Genomic DNA, 22,953 nt, shown 5'->3' on the forward strand with positions numbered 1-22,953 from the left:
ATAGGGTTTTCTTAATTCCTGGAAAGCTCTCCCCTCTTCCTCCGTTTGACCAGCTGTGACCGTTTGCATGAGGCTGTTCTCCTAAGCGGTATGTCCCCTGTCCAGCTACGCCCTATTGACGTGTCAGTGCCAAATCTTCTCTAAAATCATATCCAGCAAAATGGGCGTGCCTGCTGTAAACTTCTTGCCTTGAATTATAGTCCTCAAGATTCAGTTAACCGTTTTCCACAGATTGGAGAGGGTCTTCAATTACAGTTATTTCTACTTAAATCATTAGAGTTAATTCTATGTTTTTCCTCCCTCCTCCCATCCTAGAAGTATTTGTACAATTCAAGGCCACATCAAAAGAGACTTTACTAATGACTCCTTCATGGATAATCTGGGGGAATCTAGTATCACGGTGACATACTCTGCTACTCTGAGTATAATGTGAAGTCCTGGCGTTCATGTTGATTTTCTGATGGCCTAGGTTGTGTGATTAGTGGAAGCAGCCAGATATGGAATCACAGAGGACCCATTGAGCCCGAAGGTAGCTAGCTAACCCTCTGTATGAGTTGGTAGGACTGCCTTGATTTTCTTTTGGAGGCTGGAGGTCCAGGGTTAAGGTGTGGCAAGGTTGGTTTCTTCTGGGGTCCCTCTCTGTGGCTTATAGATGGCCATCTCCCGGTGTCCACGTGGTCCGTCTTCTGTGTGCATCTGTGTCCTGTTCTTTTCTTTTTTTTTTTTTTTTTTCAACGTTTATTTATTTTTGGGACAGAGAGAGACAGAGCATGAACGGGGGAGGGGCAGAGAGAGAGGGAGACACAGAATCGGAAACATGTCCTGTTCTTTTCTTGTGAGGACACCAGTCGTGTGGGACTAGGGCCCCAGTGACCTCATTTTAACTTAATTATCTTTGTAAAAACCCTCTCTCCAAATATAGTCCTGTTCTGAGGCAGTGGGGGGCACCTGGGTGGCTCATTCAGTTAAGCGTCCAACTTTGGCTCAGGTCACGATCTCGCAGTTCTTGGGTTTGAACCCCATGTCGGGCTCTGTACTTACAGCTCAGAGCCTGGAACCTGCTTCAAATTCTGTCTTTTCCTTTCTCTCTGCCCCTCCCCCGTTCATCCTCGGTCTCTCTCAAAAATAAATAAACATTTAAAAAAAAATTTTTTTTTAAAGAATTTGAGATGGGACACGACTCAGCCCATGGCACCCAAAGAGGTAGTTCGAGTGCGAGAGGCTTTCCACATTATGGAGGAAATAGGAAGCTATTTGTTTGGAGTATTGTTTATTCCTAGTAAGATAATCGCTTCATCCAAGTTCATTAGGTCATTATTTTAGCTTTTTATGGACAGAGTGGAATAACAAATATGCCTGTGTCAGGAGAAAGCATAGCTGTGACTTTGGGGTTTGTAAAAGGTCTGGGGAAGCTAAGGTTCATTTATAGGGTTTTATCATCCCTGGGTCATCAGCACTGAGCGTGAGCCACATTTAAATCTTAAATTCTTCCTCCTGAAAGCCCTGCATTTAGCGGCTGTATCACGGGATAGAAGACACAGTGAGCTACCAGCTTTGGGATGTGGATTTCCATGCAGATTTACAAGGATTTCTTAGTGGAAAATGCTTTATTTTACTACATAAATCAAGTTACCAGTCTTTTCTGATTTCCCCTGCCCCAAGTCACACTTTAAATTCAGGAGAAACCGTTTTGTGCCTGTTTGTCTCATCTTTGCCTGGAAAAGAAATTATTGGGGCACCAGGGTGGCTCACTTGGTTGAGCATCTGACATGATCTCAGCTCAGGCCATGATCTTGTGGTTCATGAGTTCAAGCACCACGTCGGGCTCTGCACTGATGGCATGGAGCCTGCTTGGGATTCTCTCTCTCTCTCTCTCTCTCTCTCTCTCTCTCTGCCCCTCCCCTGCTTTGTCTTGCGCTCTCTCTCTCAAATCCATAAAAACCTAAAAAAAAAAGATAAATTGCTGCCATCCGGTCCTTTGGTAAAGACTGTAGTGAGTGCGTTACTAAGCAGTAAGGACCTATCTGCCTGCCAGCGTTTGTACGTTTGGGACACGTGGAAATAGGATTCCGTATTAGTTACCTGTTGCTGTGTAACAACTTACCCTAACCCTGGTGACTTGAAACCTGGATCATCTCCGCTTCCATGTGATGGGTGGTTCTGACTCGGCATCTCTCGTGAAGGTGCCACGAAGGTGCTGTTGGTGAGGGCTGCGGTCACGTGAAGCTTGAAGAGGCCGGAGGCTCTTCTTCCAGACTTACCCGGGTAGCTTTTGGCAAGAGGCCTTAGTTCCTCCAAGGCATCCCTCACCTCAAAGACCTCTCTATAGGGATGTGTGCTCATGACATGGCAGCTGGTGGTCCCCAAGAGCAGATGATCCAAGAGAGCAAGACAGAGGCCACACAGTGTTCTTTCCCATCTTAGAAGTCACGGGCCAACGCTGTGATGTAGTTTGGTGGCCACGGAGACCAACCCTGATACAGCGTGGGAAGGGACTGTGCAATGACAGCGGTACTGGAGGTTGGGGGTTACTGAGGCCATCTCAGAGGTTGGCTGCCGCACATACATCATTAGAGAGATTTCCGTATTGACAAAGGCAGGTTATAATCTGTAATTTGCAATACTCTGGATTAGCGGTTCTCAGTTGGAGTCCCTCAGGGGACATTTGGTAGTGCCTGGAGGCATTTTTGGTTGTTTGGTTTCAGTGATGGGTAGAGGCCAGGGATGCTGCTAAACATCCAACAGTGTACAGGATGGACCCCACGACAAAGAATTATCCAGTCCCAAATGTCCGTTATGTCGAGGTTGAAAAATCCTGCTCCAGCTTGTTTCTTTAAATTAGAGTCTGAATCAGGGCACTTGGGTGGCTCAGTCGGTTAAGCGACTTTCGCTCAGGTCACGATCTCACAGTTCATGAGTTTGAGCCCTGAATCAAGCTCTGTGACAGCTTGGAGCCTGGACCCTGGTTTTGGATTCTGTATCTCCCTCTCTCTCTGCCCCTCCCCTGCTTGTCCTCTGTCTCTCTCTCTCAGAAATATACCTTTAAAATTTTTAAATTAGAGTCTGAATCAAAGTAATCACTTGTCAAAATTTATTTGCAAAGTAATTACTATACACAAGTCTCCTTAAAGCTTATTATTTATGCATCCTGTTCTGAAAGTGCATGTAAATAATTCTGGTAGGAACTTGTTTTACATCCTACTGGCAGGAAGAACTTCTTAGGTTGTTTTCTTTTTTCTTTTTTTTTTTTTTTTTTAATTTTTTTTTCAACGTGTATTTATTTTTGGGACAGAGAGAGACAGGGCATGAACGGGGAAGGGGCAGAGAGAGAGGGAGACACAGAATCAGAAACAGGCTCCAGGCTCTGAGCCATTAGCCCAGAGCCTGACGCAGGGCTCGAACTCACAGACCGCGAGATCGTGACCTGGCTGAAGTCGGACGCTTAACCGACTGCGCCACCCAGGCGCCCCCTTAGGTTGTTTTCTAGCAAGATCCTGCCAGCAAGAATACCTACCCAGTCTAAATCTTCAATAAACCCTGTTTGAGCTAGAGTTCCACCTCCCAAAGGTCTTATTCTGCCTATTCTATTAAAAGATAATCTCCTGGGGCACCTGGGTGGCTTAGTTAAGTATCCAGTTCTCGGTTTCAGGTCACGATCTCATGGTTTGTGACTTCGAGCCCCGCATGGGGGCCCTGTGCTGCGGGTGCAGAGCCTGCTTCAGATTCTCTGTGTCAAAAATAAATAAACTTAAAAAAAATTTTTTTTAAAGCTTATCTTTTAAGAAAATATTTTTCATTAAGGCAGTGTTCCTACACATAGCTAGTTCAACTGAGAAACAAAAATGTCTTTAAATTGTTGACTTGGTTGAGTGATTTCAGCTCAGGTCATGATCTCCCGATTTGTGGGTTGGAGCCCCGCTTTGGGCTCTGCTGACGGCACAGGGTGCATCCTCTGTCTCCCGCTTTCTGCACCTCCCCACTCATGCGCTCTTTCAGTAAACATTTAAAAAAATAAAAATAGTTGACTTCGGGCTGTAATTCTTAGGAAGTCAACTTCATATTGATATTTATAGGATTTTCCAGAGAAATAGCATAGCCAGCTACTAAACTATCCAAAGGCGTTAACCGCACCAAGCTACAAAAGTAGTTGATTTTAGTGGTTCCATAAAAAATAGCGGAGTGAGTGGCCGCATGGGCTGTCGGGAGCTCAGCTAAGTCGAGGCCTCCCTGTGAAGGTTTCGGTGGGCGCTGCCGCCGCCAACGCTTTGCTTCTCGCGGCGTCAGCGGGCGGCCCCGTGTAGGCCCGTCTTTTAATCACATGTTCCAGAATGTCCATCTCGTTGTGCAGTTCGGCTCATTACGGAGCTCCTGCGCTTTGCCGGGCCCTGTGGTGCCGCCTCGTTCTTGCCGTTTGGCGGTCTTCGTGGTTTTCGCAGCTTTAACGTGTTCCAATTGGAACCTTTTCTATTCACAATGTGCTCCTTCCGTCTTCCGTCACTCTTTGGTGCCACCAAACCTCCCGGCTGCGGGAGCGTGAAACGCAACGACGAAAATCCTCCCGGACTCCGCCTTGCCTCGTGGCCGGTGTCCAGACTGGAGTGAGCCCTGTGGGTCACTCTTCCAGGACGTACTCCCGGTCTGTCCACGATTGCCCGACTGTGTCTCCTGAGCACCTGATCGGGTTGTTCGTCCGTCGCTGCCTTCCTCACCGCGCTCCTCGGCGTCTGTGGGCGGCCGCTGTGTGTCGTGCGGGAGCGCGCGGCGTCTCGCGGGAGGACGTCAGCCTGTTCTCGCGATCCTTCGTTCCTGGCACGGCGCCTCGCACGTGCGCGTACGTAGTGGGCGTCTCGTAGTTACGGAATGGGCTCGGTTAGGCTGCGCGGCCTACTGGGTGCCGCCCGCCCGCTCTTCCAGGCCCCGGGGGCGTATCCGAGCCCCTGGCCTCCTCAGGCTCCTCTGCACCCGGGCCTTCAACCTCCGGGCACTGATGACCACGTGCGCCGGGCCCTCTGGGAACACGCGGGCCCCGGGGCTGGACGCGTGGGCCGTCTGAGATCCGTGAAGGGACGGCTGTGTGGCCAGGACAGGCGGGGGCGGCGCCCCGCGTCCCGCCGGAGGAGCGACAAGTCGCGGAAACGGCGGGTGGACAGGGGAATTGCGCCAAGTCGTTATTTGCGGTGAAAATGCTCGAAACTACAAACTCCCATCAGCTTTTAGAGTCCATTTGTTTCCATCTCTTTGATCTGATAGAGACGAATCATTTCCTGAAGATGATCTTTTTCTTTCCAAGTTGCGAGCACATGGTCCGTATTAAAGGGGATTCTTTGAGGAGAGCATTACCCTTAGGAAAATAATCGTTCACGGTTAGCCCCGGTCTGTTTGTGGAGAAGTCAGATGCATTCCAGATGCAGGCGGTTTGTGTGAGATGAGTCTCTCGTAACGGAACTTTTAAAATGGGGACTTCACTTTCTGCCTTGTATCCACAGATACATCTTGCATCTAGCAGGAAGCCCTCTGTATTTGTGCAAAGATCTTTTTTTCTCCCCCAAACGGAATCAAGCCATTTTGGCAGTCCCCAGTTTCATGTGCCTTTTTGGTAGATAATGAGCCTCAGTAGCGAGAGCCCGGTAAAGGCCCCGGTGCCCTGCCTACCGCTGGGTTACCAGATGACGGTGAAAGCAAGCCAGGGTTCTGCACCCCCACGTGTGCTTCTAAGCAAGCAGACACTAAAAACAGTCTGTAAGTAAATTGAATGCACTCACTGCTGTCTCTTGAGTACTCCCAGCCTTTCCCTAAAGATTCCCCGGGGGCAGATGTGACCATGTCAGCGACAGAGGACAGTTTGCAGCGGGAAACCAATCGAGCATGGAGCCCGAGGCAGCCTTCTTGACAGACACGGCAGCTTCCGGGCCTTTCTGGAGTCTTAGCACCTTGTTCACACCAGACCGGGGGTGTCTATTTCCAGTCAGTCCACGTTAACCCCGGAATCTTTATATCTGTTACATACTACGCAACAAGACCCCTTAGTTCACGTGAAAACCCATCTTGTTAATTCACGAGCTTCTGGTATAGTTTGGGGGTCACCGTAGCTGAAGCCGTGGACACCACCATCTGGCCTCTGGATTAAATCTCGCTCGTTACTCTAGATCAGGCACTAAGGGAACCTGTCGTCAGGGGAGCATAAAGGGGCCTGCGGGTGCCACTTTGAATAGCTGCTAGCCCGGAATGCCGTGTCTCTAGAAAACACTGGAACCGTTTCCCTTGTAGCCAGGAGGTCAGGATCCAGTTGTGGTGTGTCAAGGACCAGTGTTGTTCGTGGTAGTTTTACTCCAGAGAGCTTGCAGATAAACCAGCATGGAGCCTCCCTTTAATTACCCTGTGGCTTCAAGCAAACTAACATACTTAGAAACTGTAAGATTACTCGGCTCCAGTGGTACTCCTGCGAAGCTTTCTCTGTCCTAATCGTGTGACGCTGTTCTCTGTGTCCCCACAGCCCCTCTCTGTCCTTTGGAGGGGCCCTGCCACCGTGTCCCTCGGGTGTCGAAAGAGCAAAAGCCTCATGATTCTGCTTCTGCTCGGGGCCATTAGGTCAGCATCTCTCAGTGCCATGGTCGTACGATTTGTGCAAAATGGTCATTTGTATAAAAGTCGTACTCGTGTAACCTCACAAGAGCCTGTCTCAAAAGAAGACAAGTTTTGTCCTGTTAAAAAAAAAAAATCTACGCAAAACTTCCTGTCCCCACTCCCCCCACCCATAACAGAACCCACCACCCAAGTGAGCAACTTGTCATTTTTGTTTTGTGACTCTGAGTAGCAGAAAAATGCTAAGTGTTCTCTAGCAAGCCCTAAAAGATGGATTTGCATTGTGGTTTTATTTATTTATTTATTTTAATGTTTTTTTTTTTTTTTTAACTTTTTTTTTTCAACGTTTATTTATTTTTGGGACAGAGAGAGACAGAGCATGAACGGGGGAGGGGCAGAGAGAGAGAGAGGGAGACATAGAATCAGAAGCAGGTCCAGGCTCTGAGGTGGCAGCACAGGGCCCGACGCAGAGCTTTGAACTCACCAACGGTGAGATCATGACCTGAGCCAAAGTTGGTCGCTTAACCGGCTGAGCCACCTGGGTGCCCCTGCGTTGCGGTTTTAGATGGAACGGAAAATGTTGTTAACCTCACGAAGTTCGGTGATTTAACATCAGCTTTTAGGCCAGTGGGCGTTGTGGGTGCCAGTGACAGACGCCATCTTGATTTCCTAGAAACCTGGTTTCACGTGTTCTGTTCTGTTGCCCACATACGCCCAGTCATAACTGTGAGACTTGTGGTTTAGCCTGTGTTGTAACGGTTTCTCGTGTAGTCAGAGGCATTTTCTACATGGCCTTGCTCTTGGTCACAAAAGGCCTTTGCATCCTACAGGAATCGTGCTTCTCCCCTCCCTCCTGAACACTCTGGGCGTTAGCAGCATCTGAAGCAGACCCTTCGTGGAATGTCCGTTGTGGTGGGTGACATGGCACCCCTGGTGTTACTGAACCAGCCATGCATTCCCGGGCAGAACAGGGCTTTCAGATAACGTGAGGCAGGATACTTCCATGGTGGTGGGAGTGGAAGACCCAGGAGGAGGGCGCAGGGCTTCGAGGTAGAATTTACTTGCCTCCCCCATCATTTGTTGGTCCTCCAGCAGGAAATAGCATTAGATTTCCCCACGTGCATTCTCTTTTCACCTTGTTTTCCTCGCTTGGTTTGCAGTTTTTTTAATTGGAAAATTGGGTGAGTTCTCTGTGAATGCGCATGATCTTGAACAAAAAAAACATTGGGGACACTTGGGTGGCTCAGCAGCTAAGCATCCCACTCTTGATCTTGGCTCAGGTCATGGTCTTGCAGTTCTTGGGATCGAGCCCTGCGTTGAGCTCTGTGCTGACGGCTCGGAGCCTGCTTGGGATTCTCTCTCTTCCTCTCTTTGCCCGTCCCCTGCCCTCTTGTTCTTTCTCTCGTAATAAAGAAATAGACATTTAAAAATGAAGTATGATTTTAGTGAATTATCCTCTTGTTTTCAATTGCAAAAGTCAATATTACTGAGGTATAATTTGCACATAATATAGTTCAAATTTTTCTGCGGTAGCATCCCAATACTTAAGTACTCGTTTTTTGTACGTAGAGCAAATATTTCTGTGATAAATGTAGGCCTAACATGGGAAAGGTGAGAAGGGTCCTGGTGGGTAGGAGCATGGGTGGGTGGACTGGACACCCAGTAGAAGGGTGTGGGCCACGTGTAATCTATTCATAGTAAATAGAAGGAACTAATTATGTTTTTTAAATTTTAAATTTTAAAATTATTTATAGGATCCTAAGATATCTTCCTTGGTGATTTATAAAAATTAAGCTGAGTTTTGCATCAAATAAAATTCACCCTTTTTAGGTGTACAGTTGGACAGGGTTAGACAAATGTGTATTGTAGGGAGCCCAACACCGTGGCCCAGAGAGAGAATATTTCCTTCCCTTGGGAAAGCTTCCATTTGCCTTTGTGTAGTCTGTGTAGCCCGGCCCTGGGAACCACTGATCTCTTTTGTTTCCACGGTCTGTTTTCTTCAAAATGTCCGGTGAATGGGCTCCTACAGTATGTAGTGTGTTATGTCTTGCTTCTTTTGTACAACGTCCATCCACGTTGTTGGGTATTTCACTGGTTTGTTCCTTTTTATCACCCAGTAATATTCCACTGTGTGAATGGACCACGATGTCCTTGACCATTCTCCACTTGGTGGGCATTTGGGTTGTTTCCATTTGAGGGCTGTTGAGAGTCAGGTGGCTTTGGACATTCATGCGCAAGTCTTACATTTCTCCCGGGTCACTGGGATTGGGATCGCTGGCACATACGGTGACTTAGGTTTCACTTTATACGAAACTGGCAGACTTTTCCAAAGTGGCTGTACCATTTTGTATTCTTACCAGGGCGATAGGAGCGTTCTGCTTCTGTCTCCTTGCTGGTCTTGCTTCAAAACGTCAGCCATTTTGGGGCGCCTGGGTGGCGCAGTCGGTTAGGCGTCCGACTTCAGCCAGGTCACGATCTCGCGGTCCGTGAGTTCGAGCCCCGCGTCGGGCTCTGGGCTGATGGCTCGGAGCCTGGAGCCTGTTTCCGATTCTGTGTCTCCCTCTCTCTCTGCCCCTCCCCCGTTCATGCTCTGTCTCTCTCTGTCCCCAAAACAAAACGTCAGCCATTTTAGTGGGTGTGTGCTGGTATCTCTTTGTGCTCATTTTATTTTGCTTTTCTCGAATAACCGACGACGTTGAGCATCTTCTCATAGGCTGTTGACCATTTACGTATCTTCTTTGATGAAATAACTGTATAGATATTTTCCCCAGTGTTTCCCTTGGGCTATTTGTCTTGTTAACTGAGTTGTAAGAGCTTTTCAAATAATCGTGCGAACAAGTCTTTTATCAGGTAGGTGTTTTGCAAATATTCTCTGCCAGTGTGTGGTATCACTCTTCATTTTTTTTACAGTGACTTTTGAAGAAGTTTTAGATTCTGATGAAACCCAGTTTATCTGTTTTTAATTGATAAACCCTAAAGCTTCACGCTCTTTGCATTCTTTCTAGGACATCTTTTTCTGCTAAGGTCATAAATGATGGTGTCTTATTTTTGTTTTGGAAGCTTTACAGTTTTAGCCCATCCTTTTAGGTTTGTGATCTCTTTTGTGTTAACTTTTTTACGTGGTATGAAGTGTCTAGGTTCTTTTGGTTTCATTTCTCAAGCACTGTTTGTTGAATAGATTGGCTTTCTCTATTAAATTACCTCGGCGCCTTTTGTTGAAGGTGAGTTGACTGTTCCCATGTGGTCTATTTGTGGACTCTCTTCTGATCCCTTGGTCTGTTATCTCTAGCCTCCCACCAATACCAATCTATCCTAATAAACACAGCTTTCTGAATTCTAGTAATGTGAGTCCCTGAGCTCTGGTCCTCTTTCCCAACATGGTGGTGATTTTTTTTGTCCTTTCCATTTCCCTGTAAATCTTGGAATCAGCTTGTCCATTTCCCCCCGAGGAAAGCCCTCCAGTCCCTTGACCATTTATTTGGGTGATGAGCGAGTGTATAGTGTTTTTACATCATCGTCATTGTTAAGTTTCTTTGTTTTGCAAAGGGTTTAATTTGGCCTTTATATCTGTATTTATAGGGGAGATACTTGCTTTTATTTTTGCTTTCTTGTTTTTATGACAGCTTTACCGTTTGGGGTATTCCATATTACAGGAACTTTATGAAATGAGTTACAAAACAATCTGTTTTCCATTTCCTTAAAACAGTTCTGTGTGTCGTGGGGAGACCAAGTATTCCTTAGGGATTTGCAAAACTGTTACACCAGACCAATCCATCATTTTTTCAAGAAGTAATTCTATTAGGGCCAAATGCAGTGTTCCTTTAATGCGGTCAAATGTCTTTGATCTCAGATTATGTGGAAGAGCTTCTGAAAAATTGTAAATGATTACGGTCTCATTTTTACTATGTCACAGTCCAGGAAGGTAGCCTATCTGATTGCTGCTTTTTTGGGAACTTATCCAGGCTTTTTCCTTGTCTTTCTATTCAAGGCAGTAATTAAGACCCATGTTTGCAACCAACTGATGGATACTTACCGTGAGGCACTGGCTTGTTACTTTCCTACAGTGTTCACACCCTCTGTGTCCTTACTTACTTTCAATTTTCTCCTGATTTACTTCCAGGGCAAGTTCATCCGCATCAACTTTGATGTAACTGGCTACATCGTTGGGGCCAACATTGAAACATGTATCCTTTTCCATTACTGCATAATCCAAACCGAAGAGGCGGTTGATCTTCCTCTGGCCCAGGGCAGCCCCGTGTGGCATCACTCCCACTCCCCAGGTGATCAGACTGAAGCCCAGAGGGATCATGACGTGGTCAGACACTTCCAGCTACTGAATGTTCATGCCAGAGTGTGGTGGTGGTGGTGGTGGTGGTGGTTTTTCATGCCAGTCCATACCGTGTTCACACAGCCGGGGTAGAGGAGAGTCCCACTGAGGGGAGAATCACCTGCACTTGAACCCAGGAAACGTTGGTGCGGTAGGAGAGCCTTGAGGTGAGCACCTCCTATTGAACTGCTCCTGAGTCCATGTTGGGTTAGCCCTTGTTTACCGTCTGTTCGCGGTATTAGTGGGATGGGCATATACCGCACCCCCCCCCCCCACAAGCCTTCTGCAAGGGCACAGTTCCAGTAGTTTCAGTTAGTGTTACGCAGAATATAAGTAGAGGAGAAACAAATGTCAAATACAAAGAGTCGTCCTACAAGATGTCATCTGCATAGAAGGGCTTTAAGAAAAGAGAAGTCTATGTAGAATTACTTCGATTAAAGAGGTAAGGGGCACCTGGGTGGCTCAGTTGGTTAAGTATCTGACTTCAGCTGAGGTCATGATCTCCTGGTTCAGGAGTTCAAGCCCCGCGTCGGGCTCTGTCTCTCAAAAATAAATAAACATTTAAAAAAATTGAAACAGAGGTAATAAAATGGAAAGGATTCCAAATGATAGTGTCCCAATTAGGAAGGATACAGGTGACAGTTCTCTGCTACCTCTGACAAGTATCAGGGACCCTGTGATAGAAGTACAACCTTTCGATCCCTCAGGTAAGGGATAATTCAGAATTGTATTTTACGTCTCCAGATACGCTCAGAGCCAGAAAGTACAAGAAACACTTGGAAATGACCGGGGAATAAATCTCAAGTTTCTTCACTTTGGTCCTGCCATGACAGCTTTCCTGTAAATGTATTTTCCACCAAACATGGACGATGTGTTTGGGATAATCTGATTTACAGAATGGATTCACTTTGGTGAAGTGAAGGGAAAGCTGACTTCAGAAGAGGTGGTCATCTTCCAGAGCAGAGAAACGGAGATCGTGTGACAGCCCAGGGTGACTGTCGACCGGAGACCCCACATGGGTCCCAGAGATGCACCCCAAACGCACAGGCGGGTGTGCTGCGGTCTGAAGTGCAGAAGCAGGTTGGGGGTGAGCCTCTGGCGTGTGGGAAGCCCAGGCGGAGGGGTTGTGGCCGGCTCTGGACAACCAGCATAGGGGGCCGGTGGTCAGTCTGGTCAGGGCCATCTCGGGGTATTTGGAAAGTGGACGTAGAGGGACCGGAGCCACTTGTACAAGGCTGTGTGTGCCAGGCTCTCGGGGACCACGGTGGCCAAGCACACGTCCTGAGGTCCACCTGAGCCCTGATTTCTGTCCCTGCACTCATGAGCTATGTTATTTTGGGCAATTTCCTTTGTGCCTTGGCTTCTTTGTTCATAAAGTTGTGATAAACTCCCAGAAGGCTCTTTCAGCCTTCAAAGGCTTGAGCTCATTTTCTATAGCTTCTTAGAGTTCCTTGTTCAGTGCTGTGTTCTTTGACTATAACCCAGATGAGGGGCGGGGCGGGGCGGGGGGGGGGGTTGACGTGAACACCCTCTCCGTCCATGATTCCCAAAGATTAGTGAGGAACGTGAGTGCATATGTTTTCTTTCCTTTTTCACTTATAGGTTTTAATCATTCAGAACGGTTCATCGTGGGGGGTTAGTATATATCAGAGAAAGAAAATGTTTTACAAATTAAATTCGTACAGTCACGGAGAGAGGGCCACCTTTTCAATTCGATCCTTAACCATCTTCGCTCAGACCTTCTGGAAAAATCTCGTGCTGTCCGTCAAGCAAAAGATGAGCGTACTTTTCATATCTTTTACCAGTTGTTATCCGGAGCAGGAGAACACCTGAAGTGTAAGTTCACAAAGTTTCCTACTATTTTGTATTTATTTGACTGTGTTTTCAGTATTATGTTTTTTTTTTTTTTTTTTTTTTTGAAAGAGAACATTTTGGGGAAACAGTACAGTTGACCCTTGAACAAAACGGGGGTTGGAGGCCTAACCCACCCCCCAACTTGTGAGTCCCCAGAACTGAACGACTGATCGTTGGCTGCTGCCTGGGAGCCTCACCGGTAACCAGTTTGTTACACGTACTTTGTAGGTTGTATACACCATATACTGCGTTCTTACAACAAAATAAACTATAGGAAGACACACTAAGAAAATCACAAGGAAGAGAGAATACATTTATAGAACTGAACTGTCCCCCCCAAAAAAAAGCTGTGTGTAAGTGGACCCGTGCGGCTCCCCCCTGCGATGGCCAGGGGTCGACCGTAGTTTCGTACACACCAAAATGAAAATGAAATAGAACTTCCGTGCCACGGGTAAATACTTTTTAAGTGGCAGTTCTATAGATGGTGTTACGTCATCTTCTGTACGTTTGTTTCTTTTCTTTAAAAAACTTTTAAATTAGGGGTGCCTGGGGGGCCCAGCTGGTGGAACGTCCCAGCTCCTGATTTCAGCTTAGGTCGTGATCTCCCAGTACACGGTGGCAAGCCCTGTGTCTGGCTCTCAGCGACAGCACCGAGGCTGCTTGGGATTCTCTCTCTGTCTGTCCGTCTCTCTCTGTTTCTTTCTGTGCTCCTCCCTGGCTCTTGTGCGCACACTCTCTCTCTCGAGATGAATAAAATAAGCTTTATAAAGAAAATAACATAAAAAACGAAGAAGTTTTAAATTAGAAGATACGCATTTTTATACAAGTTCGGTTTCAACATTTATGAATATAAAAAGTAAAAAAGAGGGGTGCCTGGGTGGCTCAGTCGGTTGGGCGTCCGACTTCAGCTCAGGTCACAGTCAATCTCGCAGTCCGTGAGTTCGAGGCCCGCGTCGGGCTCTGGGCTGATGGCTCAGAGCCTGGAGCCTGTTTCCGATTCTGTGTCTCCCTCTCTCTCTGCCCCTCCCCCGTTCATGCTCTGTCTCTCTCTGTCCCAAAAATAAATAAACGTTAAAAAAAAAAAAGTAAAAAAGAATAAATTGATAAAATTGAGTAAATATTTTTATTCCCAGGTTTATAACTGAACATATACGTTTATGCTTCCACTAGTACTAGGTGGAGCTTATGGCGGACTTTTATGCATGTATTTTGTCATGAATCCTAAGGGCTGGAAGCATAGGACTGGCTGGGTTAAAGTTCCGAGTCAGAGGTATCTGAGGGAGAAGGAAGGACGTCCGGCTTCCTGGTCTCCTCTGAAATCGGCACTGAAAATTCGGCGCTCCTCCTGTGCGAGAGCAGACACCTGCGTCGTATCACGTTTGTCACCTGGGCTGTAGGCTTTTGCTCACGCAGACATCTGTGGAAGCGTTGAGCCCAGAAGTGAGAGAAGGGACCCGTAAGGGAAAAAAAATCAGCAACAAATAAAGAGAGTAATTGCACTGAGAAATTAAACATCCGAGACGATACGGTCCGTAATGCCGAAGAAGAGAACTCTCGGGCTTTCAGACCGGCAGTAACTTCAGTCGTAATGAACCAAAAAAATAAGATCAAAGTGTTAAAAGAAAGAGAGAGGAAAAGACAGCAAACGGTAGCCAGTAGAGGTTAAATGTGAGGTAGGTGAGAATTCAGTGACAGGACAGAAACTCTCGGCAGGAGAGCACATGATAACATCAAAAGTGTGAAGATAAACAGCTGTATCTATTCTGACCCCTCCTGAGAAACCTCCTTCTGGTCTCCACACCTTTGGCGAAAGGATGCGTTAAGTTCCAACTCAGGGCCCCTAAAGTACAAGTAGTCGATGGGGGCGGCTGCTGTGATAACTCTGTCATAAATGTGGGTTGCACCTCACTCTGAGAAGCAGATTTACCACCAGACAAACGGGCTCAGAGGGTTTCGGGGCACCGGCCTGGCTCAGGACCTGCCTATTCCACATTCTGTACCTTCTACATCTGGGTCTTTACGTTCGTGTTGTCTTCCTATTGACCCCGTAACATTTGCTGTAAACTACTTTGCTAAGATAAAATTACAGACTGTAGGGCTTGAAAACCTTCCCTCAAAAGATGGCTAAACTATTTAAATGTGAAAACAGTAAGGCCTAGTTATCTGGAAAATGTGCATCCTTTCCCGGCTACCGATTTCTTTTCTTTTTTTTTTTTAATGTTCGTTTATTTTTGAGAGAGAAGGAGGGGCAGAGAGAGGGAGACAAAGGATCCAAAGCAGGCTCCACGCTGACAACACAGAGCCTCATGTGGGGCTCGAACTCACAAATCGCGACATCATGACCTGATCTGAAGTCGGGCGCTCAACCAGCTGAGCCACCCAAGTGCCCCGGGCTACTGATTTCAAATATCCTCTAAGCCACTGTCCCAGAAACTGCAGTTTCCACCCCCGTTTTCCCTCCTCGATAGGATGGAAAACTGCATGTTTTTGCAATGAACCTATGAAGAAAAAGTGTGACAGGAAGAAGTGTGGTGGCATGGCGGGGGTGGGCCACGTCTCCCGTGATCGGCCCAGCCCAGCGTGAAGGTGGGGGTGCTTCGTCTCTTGATGGTTCTTTTTTTAAAAAAAATTTTTTTTCAACGTTGATTTATTTTTGGGACAGAGAGAGACAGAGCATGAACGGGGGAGGGGCAGAGAGAGAGGGAGACACAGAATCGGAAACGGGCTCCAGGCTCTGAGCCATCAGCCCAGAGCCCGACGCAGGGCTCGAACTCACGGACCGCGAGACCGTGACCTGGCTGAAGTCGGACGCTTAACCGACTGCGCCACCCAGGCGCCCCTGTTGATGGTTCTTTATTAAACTGTATCCGTTATGTTTTCTCCTAGCTGATCTGCTCCTTGAAGGATTTAATAACTACAGATTTCTCTCCAATGGCTACATTCCCATTCCGGGACAGCAAGACAAAGATAACTTTCAGGAGACCATGGAAGCAATGCACATAATGGGCTTCTCTCACGAGGAAATTCTCTGTACGTGGGTCTCCCCCCAATTCTGCTACTCGCTTAAATAAGACTTTAGCACAGCCAGCGGGGTGGGGGGAAGAGCGTAAACTAGGAAATGACAGAAAATCATGAGAATCACCCGTAATTGTACAAATTCCTGAGACCTGTGTTACTGAAAAGCTGTTTACAGCTAATTTTTAGCACAAAATAAATTAGAATACGTCTCTGCTGCAATTTGATGTAATAATTTTATTTTTCTCTGTATCCATGTAAAGCAATGCTTAAAGTGGTATCTTCAGTGCTACAGTTTGGAAACATTTCTTTCAAAAAGGAGCGAAATACTGACCAAGCGTCCATGCCAGAAAATACAGGTAAGCTGACCAATATGATTTTATTTGTTTACGTGGTTTGTTGTTGTGCCACGGCCACAGTTGTGTTGTGCTGTGTGTCGTCATGTTCCCAAGCATAAGTTGCCAGCTCTCCATAACGTAAAGAAGTTCTCCGTGGTGTCTGTTTAAACATCAGGCCGCATTTCTTCACAATAACATCATAAAGCTAAAGTTGTACTTCTCACGCACCAGGTGACCAGTAAATTTTCTCTTTCCTAGGCTGTGTTTCATTTCACTTCTGGAACTTTTTGATTGAGCCTGGCCCTTTGAAGTAGATAGAGTCTCAGAAAAGGGAGTAAGACAGACAAAACACACATCATGCAAAAAGATGTGTTTGTCAGCATTTTAATGGGGAGTGGGGAACCCAGGAACTACTTTGAAATATCCAATCAAATGAAGTAAACCAAGATCTAACCCCACCATCAGGTATATTTTTTTAGGCTCTAAAATGTCATTTATCATTTTAGCAAAGGGGTGTGGGCCGTTGGCTTTTTGTGCTTCTTTGTGTTTTTCAACTTCCCATCCAGTACGTACACGCATGCATTCGTACACACGTTAACTAAAAGGGGCCAGGACCTAGAGGTCGAAGCAAAGCAGTTGGTACGAGCCAGTGGCGAGAGCCACAGACCGAAGGAAGAAATGCCCTCTGCGGCACGGCCTGTCATGCCCACACAGGGCTACTGTCCAGTTGCTGACAACACGTGTGGATTGGTGGGGAGGGGCGGGTTCGAGTCTTTGCCAGTAAGAACTTGGGTAAGTTCTATTCCCGGTGTAACTCAAAATGTGCTTATCCTTATAGAATTTTCTTATTTTAACACTTAATCAAAAATTAGAGGGGTGCCTGTGTGGCTCAGTCAGTTAACCATCTGACTTCGGCTCAGGTCATGACCTCGAGGTTCGTGAGCTCGAGCCCCACATCAGGCTCTGTGCCGACACTGTGGAGCTTGCTTGGGATTCTCTCTCTCCCTCTCTCTCTCTGCCCTTCCCCCACTTGCACTCTCTCAAAATAAATAAACCTAAAAAAATGAGAATAATTTTCACACTTGTTAGAACTTGGCAGTGTCCCCAGTGAGCGCGTGAGGAGGTACGTGCCCGGCTGCCGAGAACAGTAGTAACGGAATGAGCTGTTTATTGAGTGCTCGCTGTTGGCCATGCAAATTTTTAAAAACCTTTAGGTTTCTTGCCTACTAAATATTATTGGGATCATTATGCACGACCAGTTATCCTGGTAGCATGATTTAAATTAGCATAAATGCTATTTTTCTCATTCTGTGCATCATCCATGGGTTCTAAGACTCCGTAACTTAAGCTGAATTACCCAGAATAAGTAACCGCTGCCTGTTCCTTCTTACCTAAGGATGAGTGGTACTCATTCGAAAGGATGAAGACCTGAAACCTGTCCTTTTTTAAGACTTACTCAGTTTATTTCTGGAAGTTTCTTATCGAACGTGTTGTGACTAGCTCATAGGTAGAAGCCTAGTACTTAGGAAACGTTTTACGCTCTAGTTGCACAGAAACTCTGCCATCTTCTGGGGATGAATGTGATGGAGTTCACTCGGGCTATCCTCACCCCCCGGATCAAGGTCGGCCGAGACTATGTGCAGAAAGCCCAGACCAAAGAACAAGTGAGTTTCACATTGTTTTTGCACATTCGTTTGAATGACCAGTTATCCTCAGAAGACCTTCCTATTGGCAGGTAACAGACCTTAACAGAAATTCTGTAACAGGTGTTTCTTGGTACTGTGTGTTGTTTTTTCTCTTGTATGGTTTTCTCCAGAAAAAATTTTGAAGTGATTTTTTTTTTTTTCTAAAGTAAATTTGAAATATCACCTCAGGCTTTCCCCAGGTAGGTAGAACATCCAGCAGGACAAAGCTGTATAACTTCGGAAGCCTGCTCAGCCGTAGGGCGTGCTGCTCCCGGGTCCCTGTGTGGGTGGCCCAGCACCAAGAATGTGGGCGTCGGATCCACCCGTTTCGTGGCAGACTCCTTTAAGACTGGGCGGACAGGCTGCACAGAGCCCCAAGGGCCCAGGAAAGAGTCTATTTTTCCTAGGCATCTTCTCCCTTCTCCTCAGTAGATCATCTCCAGTTTATGTTTACCTGTACCTTTAACTGTCGCTATGTCAAACGGCGACAACGTTAAGTAGCAAAAGCTATTTGAGTTCTGGGAACATTATAGAGCATTAAACTCCAGATAACCGCTAGTAATGCTTCGTAGGTGGTTTCCAGAATAAAAGGTTGTTGTCTAATTACAGGCAGATTTTGCAGTAGAAGCACTGGCGAAAGCTACCTATGAGCGGCTCTTTCGCTGGCTCGTCCACCGCATCAACAAAGCTCTGGACAGGACCAAGCGTCAGGGCGCATCTTTCATCGGAATCCTGGACATTGCTGGATTCGAAATATTTGAGGTAGGTCTTTCTCTCTCCTGCTCTTCTGTTTATTCTTTTAATAAACACGAAGGCTCACTCTGTACCGGGTGCACTGCAGGCACCGGGGCTATAATGGCAGATGAGCAGGTGCGGCCAAATTAGGGTGCCGTGAGGAGGAAGTGGGGGGCCCAGTCACAGAAGGTGTCTCGGGAGCTACAGGTAAGCATACCTGAGGAGGAGAAGCCCCCGGCCTCTGCGAGTTTTCCTACGTGATGAGAGTAAGTCAGTGATCTTGTATGGGAGAGGATTTGTCAAGTGTTAGAAAGTGCTAGAAAGCCGGCATGGCTACACCTAGCTGACCGGAGAGCGAGGGGTAGCAGACACAGACGGAGATGGTGCTCTGTGTCCCGAAGATGCATCACGGGGTCTGGTGATAGATTTTGGTGTATTTTGCTGTTGCTGCGACTGGCTTTCTCCACACCCTCTCCATCCATCCCGTCACTGGTTTGCGGTCACAAGGCTGCTGTGGTTGTGCCAAAACATTGATACAATTTCAGTCTCCTAAAAATTTACATCTTTATGTCTCCTTTGATGGACTGACTCCACGGTGAGGCACAAATACTAAATTAAATACTCCGTGGGACCAGTGTGATACCCTGGCCACCACGGGGTATGGAATTGCCTTAGCTTTAAAATGAACAACTCAGACGATCAGTCTGGCCTGAGCAGATCTGAGATATGTCACTGGGGGGCGCAGTCTTAGCCACTGAGCTGCCGCTGTCGTTGGAGGAGATTGCTTGAATATGTACTGATCTGTGGAAAACTCGAGAAATCATGAAAGGTGGCTGGGCATGTGTCGCATTAAAAAAAAAAAAATTGTCGCCTTCTACATAATCAGAAGGTACAATGAAAGAAGAGATCCCTGATTCCAGCCGCAACAAAAACAGATGAGAGACTGAAGAATAAATTTAAGCAGAAACAGCATAGTTTACCGAAGGCAACCTCCCAGTGCTACTGTGAGAAACAGAACCACCTAGAAAACGTACCATGTTCTCAGGGAATTTCCACCTCATAAAGCAGCAGATCTTCCCCAAGTTACTTCTCAAGCAAGCATGTCCATTCAAAACCTACTGACGGAAATACTATTTAAAAAAAATTTTTTTTTAATGTTTATTTATTTTTGAGACAGACAGAGCATGAACGGGGGAGGGGCAGAGAGAGAGGGAGACACAGAATCGGAAGCAGGCTCCAGGCTCTGAGCCATCAGCCCAGAGCCTGACGCGGGGCTCGAACTCACGGACTGCGAGATCGTGACCTGGCTGAAGCCGGACGCTTAACCAACTGAGCTACCCAGGCGCCTGCCGATGGGAATTTTAAGAGTGGGGGGAGACTAGGCAACCTTCTTCTAAAACTAATTTGAAAGTTGAATTAATGGAAAATAAAGAACAGACTGTAAAATTCTGAAAAAGGAATGAAAAAGATATTAAAAGAAGTGAAACATTACGTAAAATTAAACTGTACTTCAAGAAGTATGGTCTTGACCTATGAATATATGGACCATAGAAAAATGGAGAAGGTAAAAATGCAGGATTGTGGTAGCGAGTGTTATTTGTCCTGGGGAAAGAATGCAAAAAACCTAAATGTCCACCATTAGGAAATTGGTTCAGGGAATTACAGTATATCCATACACTGGATATATTGGGTCCTGTACACCCAGTATGAAGAAGGAGCTGGCTTTATATCCTCCTGTGGAAGGACTCCAGGACAGATCAAGTTAAAAGAAAAAAGTCAAGGTAACACACACATGAGTGCACAGAACATCTCTGGAAGGATCACGAGAAGCAGGGGACAGTGGCTAACCATAGAACAAGTAGTTGACGTGAGTGAGACTTCTCATGTGGCTCTTTGCCCATATTTTTTATTTATTTACCTTGAGAGAGAGAGAGAGAGAGAGAGAGGGGAGGGGCAGAGAGAGGGAATCCCAAGCAGGCTCCACACCATCAGCGCGGAGCCCAACACGGGGCTTGAACCCAGGAACTGTGAAATCATGACCTGAGCTGAAATGGAGAGTCAGAGGCTTACCCAGATGAGCCCCCCAGGCACCCCTCTTCGTCCACTTTTAATTGTACACCACGCATTACCATTTTAAGTACCGATTATATGAAAACGTAGTTGTAGTTTAAATGTGGAAGACAAGTTAGGAACTCAATTTTTAAAAAAAAAATGCCATCCCACATAGTTGCCCAAGCTGCATAGAGCAGTAGGGTCTCCTCATCCCACGGCAGAACAAAATCCATTTACCTAAACGTGAATACGCACAACCAGGCAGTCTGCAGATATTCCCGGGAAATAATGGTGCTGAGCAGGGCAAACACCGCGTCCCTGCCCTCCAAGTGTGACCGCATTCTCAAGCAGTAGAACACCCCCACCGGGAGAGGATTGGAACAGCTTTTTCAGACTATAAATCTCCTTGGAGACGGAGTACACGTTCCCTAATTGAAGATCACTTTTCATAATGAGAGCAGTTATTTATGGACACGTGCTTCTCGCGAACAGCGTGGAGGCTCGGGGGAAAAAGGTTGAGAACTTCTAGCACCTAAGGTGATTGTGCTTAAAAATTCTTCCTATCCACCCGTCCATCCGTCCTTCCCATCGGCAGCATCGTAGACAAACCGGCGAGTTCCCGAAGAAGGAAACAGCGGGTGTCTGGAACGTGTGAGAAGACGATCCAGTTCCCGTACCGACGTCTAATGGACACACGAGGTGGCGTCCCCGTTGGGCATGCGGCTGTTGATTCGCCGGTTCCGTGCGCTCCGTGCTCGCCATGAGGAGCGTGGTCCCCCTCCGTCACCACTGCGTTGACACTGGCAGAGGGCGGACCCTCGTTTAAGAGGAGGGAACGCGCGGACAGGCAGCTGGAGCCTCCCGCTCCCCGAGCACCCTCATCAGGCCTGGCCAGGGTCTCGTCCACCACCCCCCAAAGCCAGGAGGACCTAAGTCGCTCCAGAGCCTGTGGCTGAAGAGAAGAGCGGGAACAGGAGCCCGTCCACAAGGCTTCCAGACACTCAGCCCCGTGGCCTCTGACCTTCCCACGCCGCTTTGATTTTCTGCCTTTTCTCTTTCTCCCTGTCTCGTTCATCCCTTCGCTTCTGTTTGCTAACCATTCAGCAGCGGGCATGGAGTTGTTTCACAGGTAGATGACGCGCTTAGTGCGCAGAGTTTAGCGTTTCCCTGCTCTGCGCGTTCCGGGAAGGTCCCCCGCGGCCGGTGCGGTGAGAGGCCGAGGCCGCTCCACTCAGGCCCCCTCCTCACGCAGAACCCATGCTGCAGCTGGTCCCTGAGAATTTCCCGTGGCGGGTGTCGGTAGCGGCCGACTGATGATTCCCGTTCTCTCTCCCCCCCTCCCTCCCCACGTCCCGCATCCCGCCCCATGCAGCTGAACTCCTTCGAGCAGCTCTGCATCAACTACACCAACGAGAAGCTGCAGCAGCTCTTTAACCACACGATGTTCGTGCTGGAGCAGGAGGAGTACCAGCGCGAGGGCATCGAGTGGAGCTTCATCGACTTTGGCCTTGACCTGCAGCCCTGCATCGACCTCATCGAGAGACCCGTAAGGGCGCGCTCCGGCAGCGCGGCGGTCGTTCCCACAGCGTCGTCCCCGAGGGCACCTAGCCCACCTAAGGGGTCTTTTCTTAAGTAGGCTCCACGCCCAGTGTGGAGCTCGAATCTGCGACCCTGACATCAAGAGTCGCGTGCTCCACCGGCTGAGCTGGCCGGGCGCCCTCAGCCTGATTAGCTTTAAGATAATTTTCTAACATAAACATTGTAGAAAAGAGATGCTTTGATGAAATACCTGTTTGAAAAGTAAGCAAGCAGCCAGGGAAGGCCCTTCCTCCGCCCTCTCGTGTGTGAGCCTGCCGCTTGCAGACCCCCCTCCACCGTGCCCTCACCCCCTGCCCGGGCCACACAGGGCCGCCCAGGTCATCCGGGAGCAAGTCACGGCATTTAGACCCCTCGTTCCCATAACTAAAGCTCATCCTTGTGAGCACAAGGATGTTCTTAGTTGGGCAGGGTTTTTCCTGATTTGACTCTTCCAGGGGGTTGGGGGTAGATGTACTTTTAATAGCAGTCCTAGCACGTATCAGAGGTCCTTTTCTTCTGGTTTAGTGTTCCCGCAGAAATATGCAAGACCACACGTAACTCGTGCGCTTATGATCTCCAACAGATGTCCGTGACTCGGCCGTGTGTTCTTTGTTTTCCCTGGCAGTCCAAAACCTGTCTCCCAGACTTCCAGCTCTTTAGAAACCCCCGACCTAAAGGAGCAGTGATAACACAGAACTTGACATTGAGGGATGAAGTAGCAGAAGTAAAAAGGAGCCATACTCGTGGATATTCATAGTCGTGCTGTCACTGAGCCATTTAGAAAAGG

At 47.5% G+C, this 22,953-nt stretch overlaps 1 protein-coding gene and 1 long non-coding RNA gene across 7 annotated transcripts in view; both read left to right on the top strand.

The window, feature by feature from the left end:
* Window positions 1–22,953, top strand: part of MYH10 (myosin heavy chain 10) — a 125,291-nt gene that overhangs the window by 47,040 nt on the left and 55,298 nt on the right. For all 6 annotated transcript variants that reach the window (XM_040453226.1, XM_040453227.1, XM_040453228.1 and 3 more), the window contains 7 exons: window positions 10,703–10,766; window positions 12,647–12,745; window positions 15,650–15,793; window positions 16,042–16,137; window positions 17,662–17,780; window positions 18,411–18,563; window positions 21,961–22,134. In XM_040453226.1, the coding sequence (XP_040309160.1) occupies window positions 10,703–10,766; window positions 12,647–12,745; window positions 15,650–15,793; window positions 16,042–16,137; window positions 17,662–17,780; window positions 18,411–18,563; window positions 21,961–22,134 (849 nt within the window). The remainder of the gene's footprint in view (window positions 1–10,702; window positions 10,767–12,646; window positions 12,746–15,649; window positions 15,794–16,041; window positions 16,138–17,661; window positions 17,781–18,410; window positions 18,564–21,960; window positions 22,135–22,953) is intronic.
* Window positions 3,010–3,551, top strand: LOC121015927 (uncharacterized). Its single transcript, XR_005784042.1, has 2 exons — window positions 3,010–3,222; window positions 3,476–3,551. It is a non-coding gene; the product is annotated as an uncharacterized LOC121015927 (long non-coding RNA).

The sequence above is a fragment of the Herpailurus yagouaroundi genome, unplaced genomic scaffold (assembly GCF_014898765.1).
Source record: "Herpailurus yagouaroundi ecotype Mexico unplaced genomic scaffold, PumYag 208, whole genome shotgun sequence".
NCBI lineage: Eukaryota > Metazoa > Chordata > Mammalia > Carnivora > Felidae > Herpailurus > Herpailurus yagouaroundi.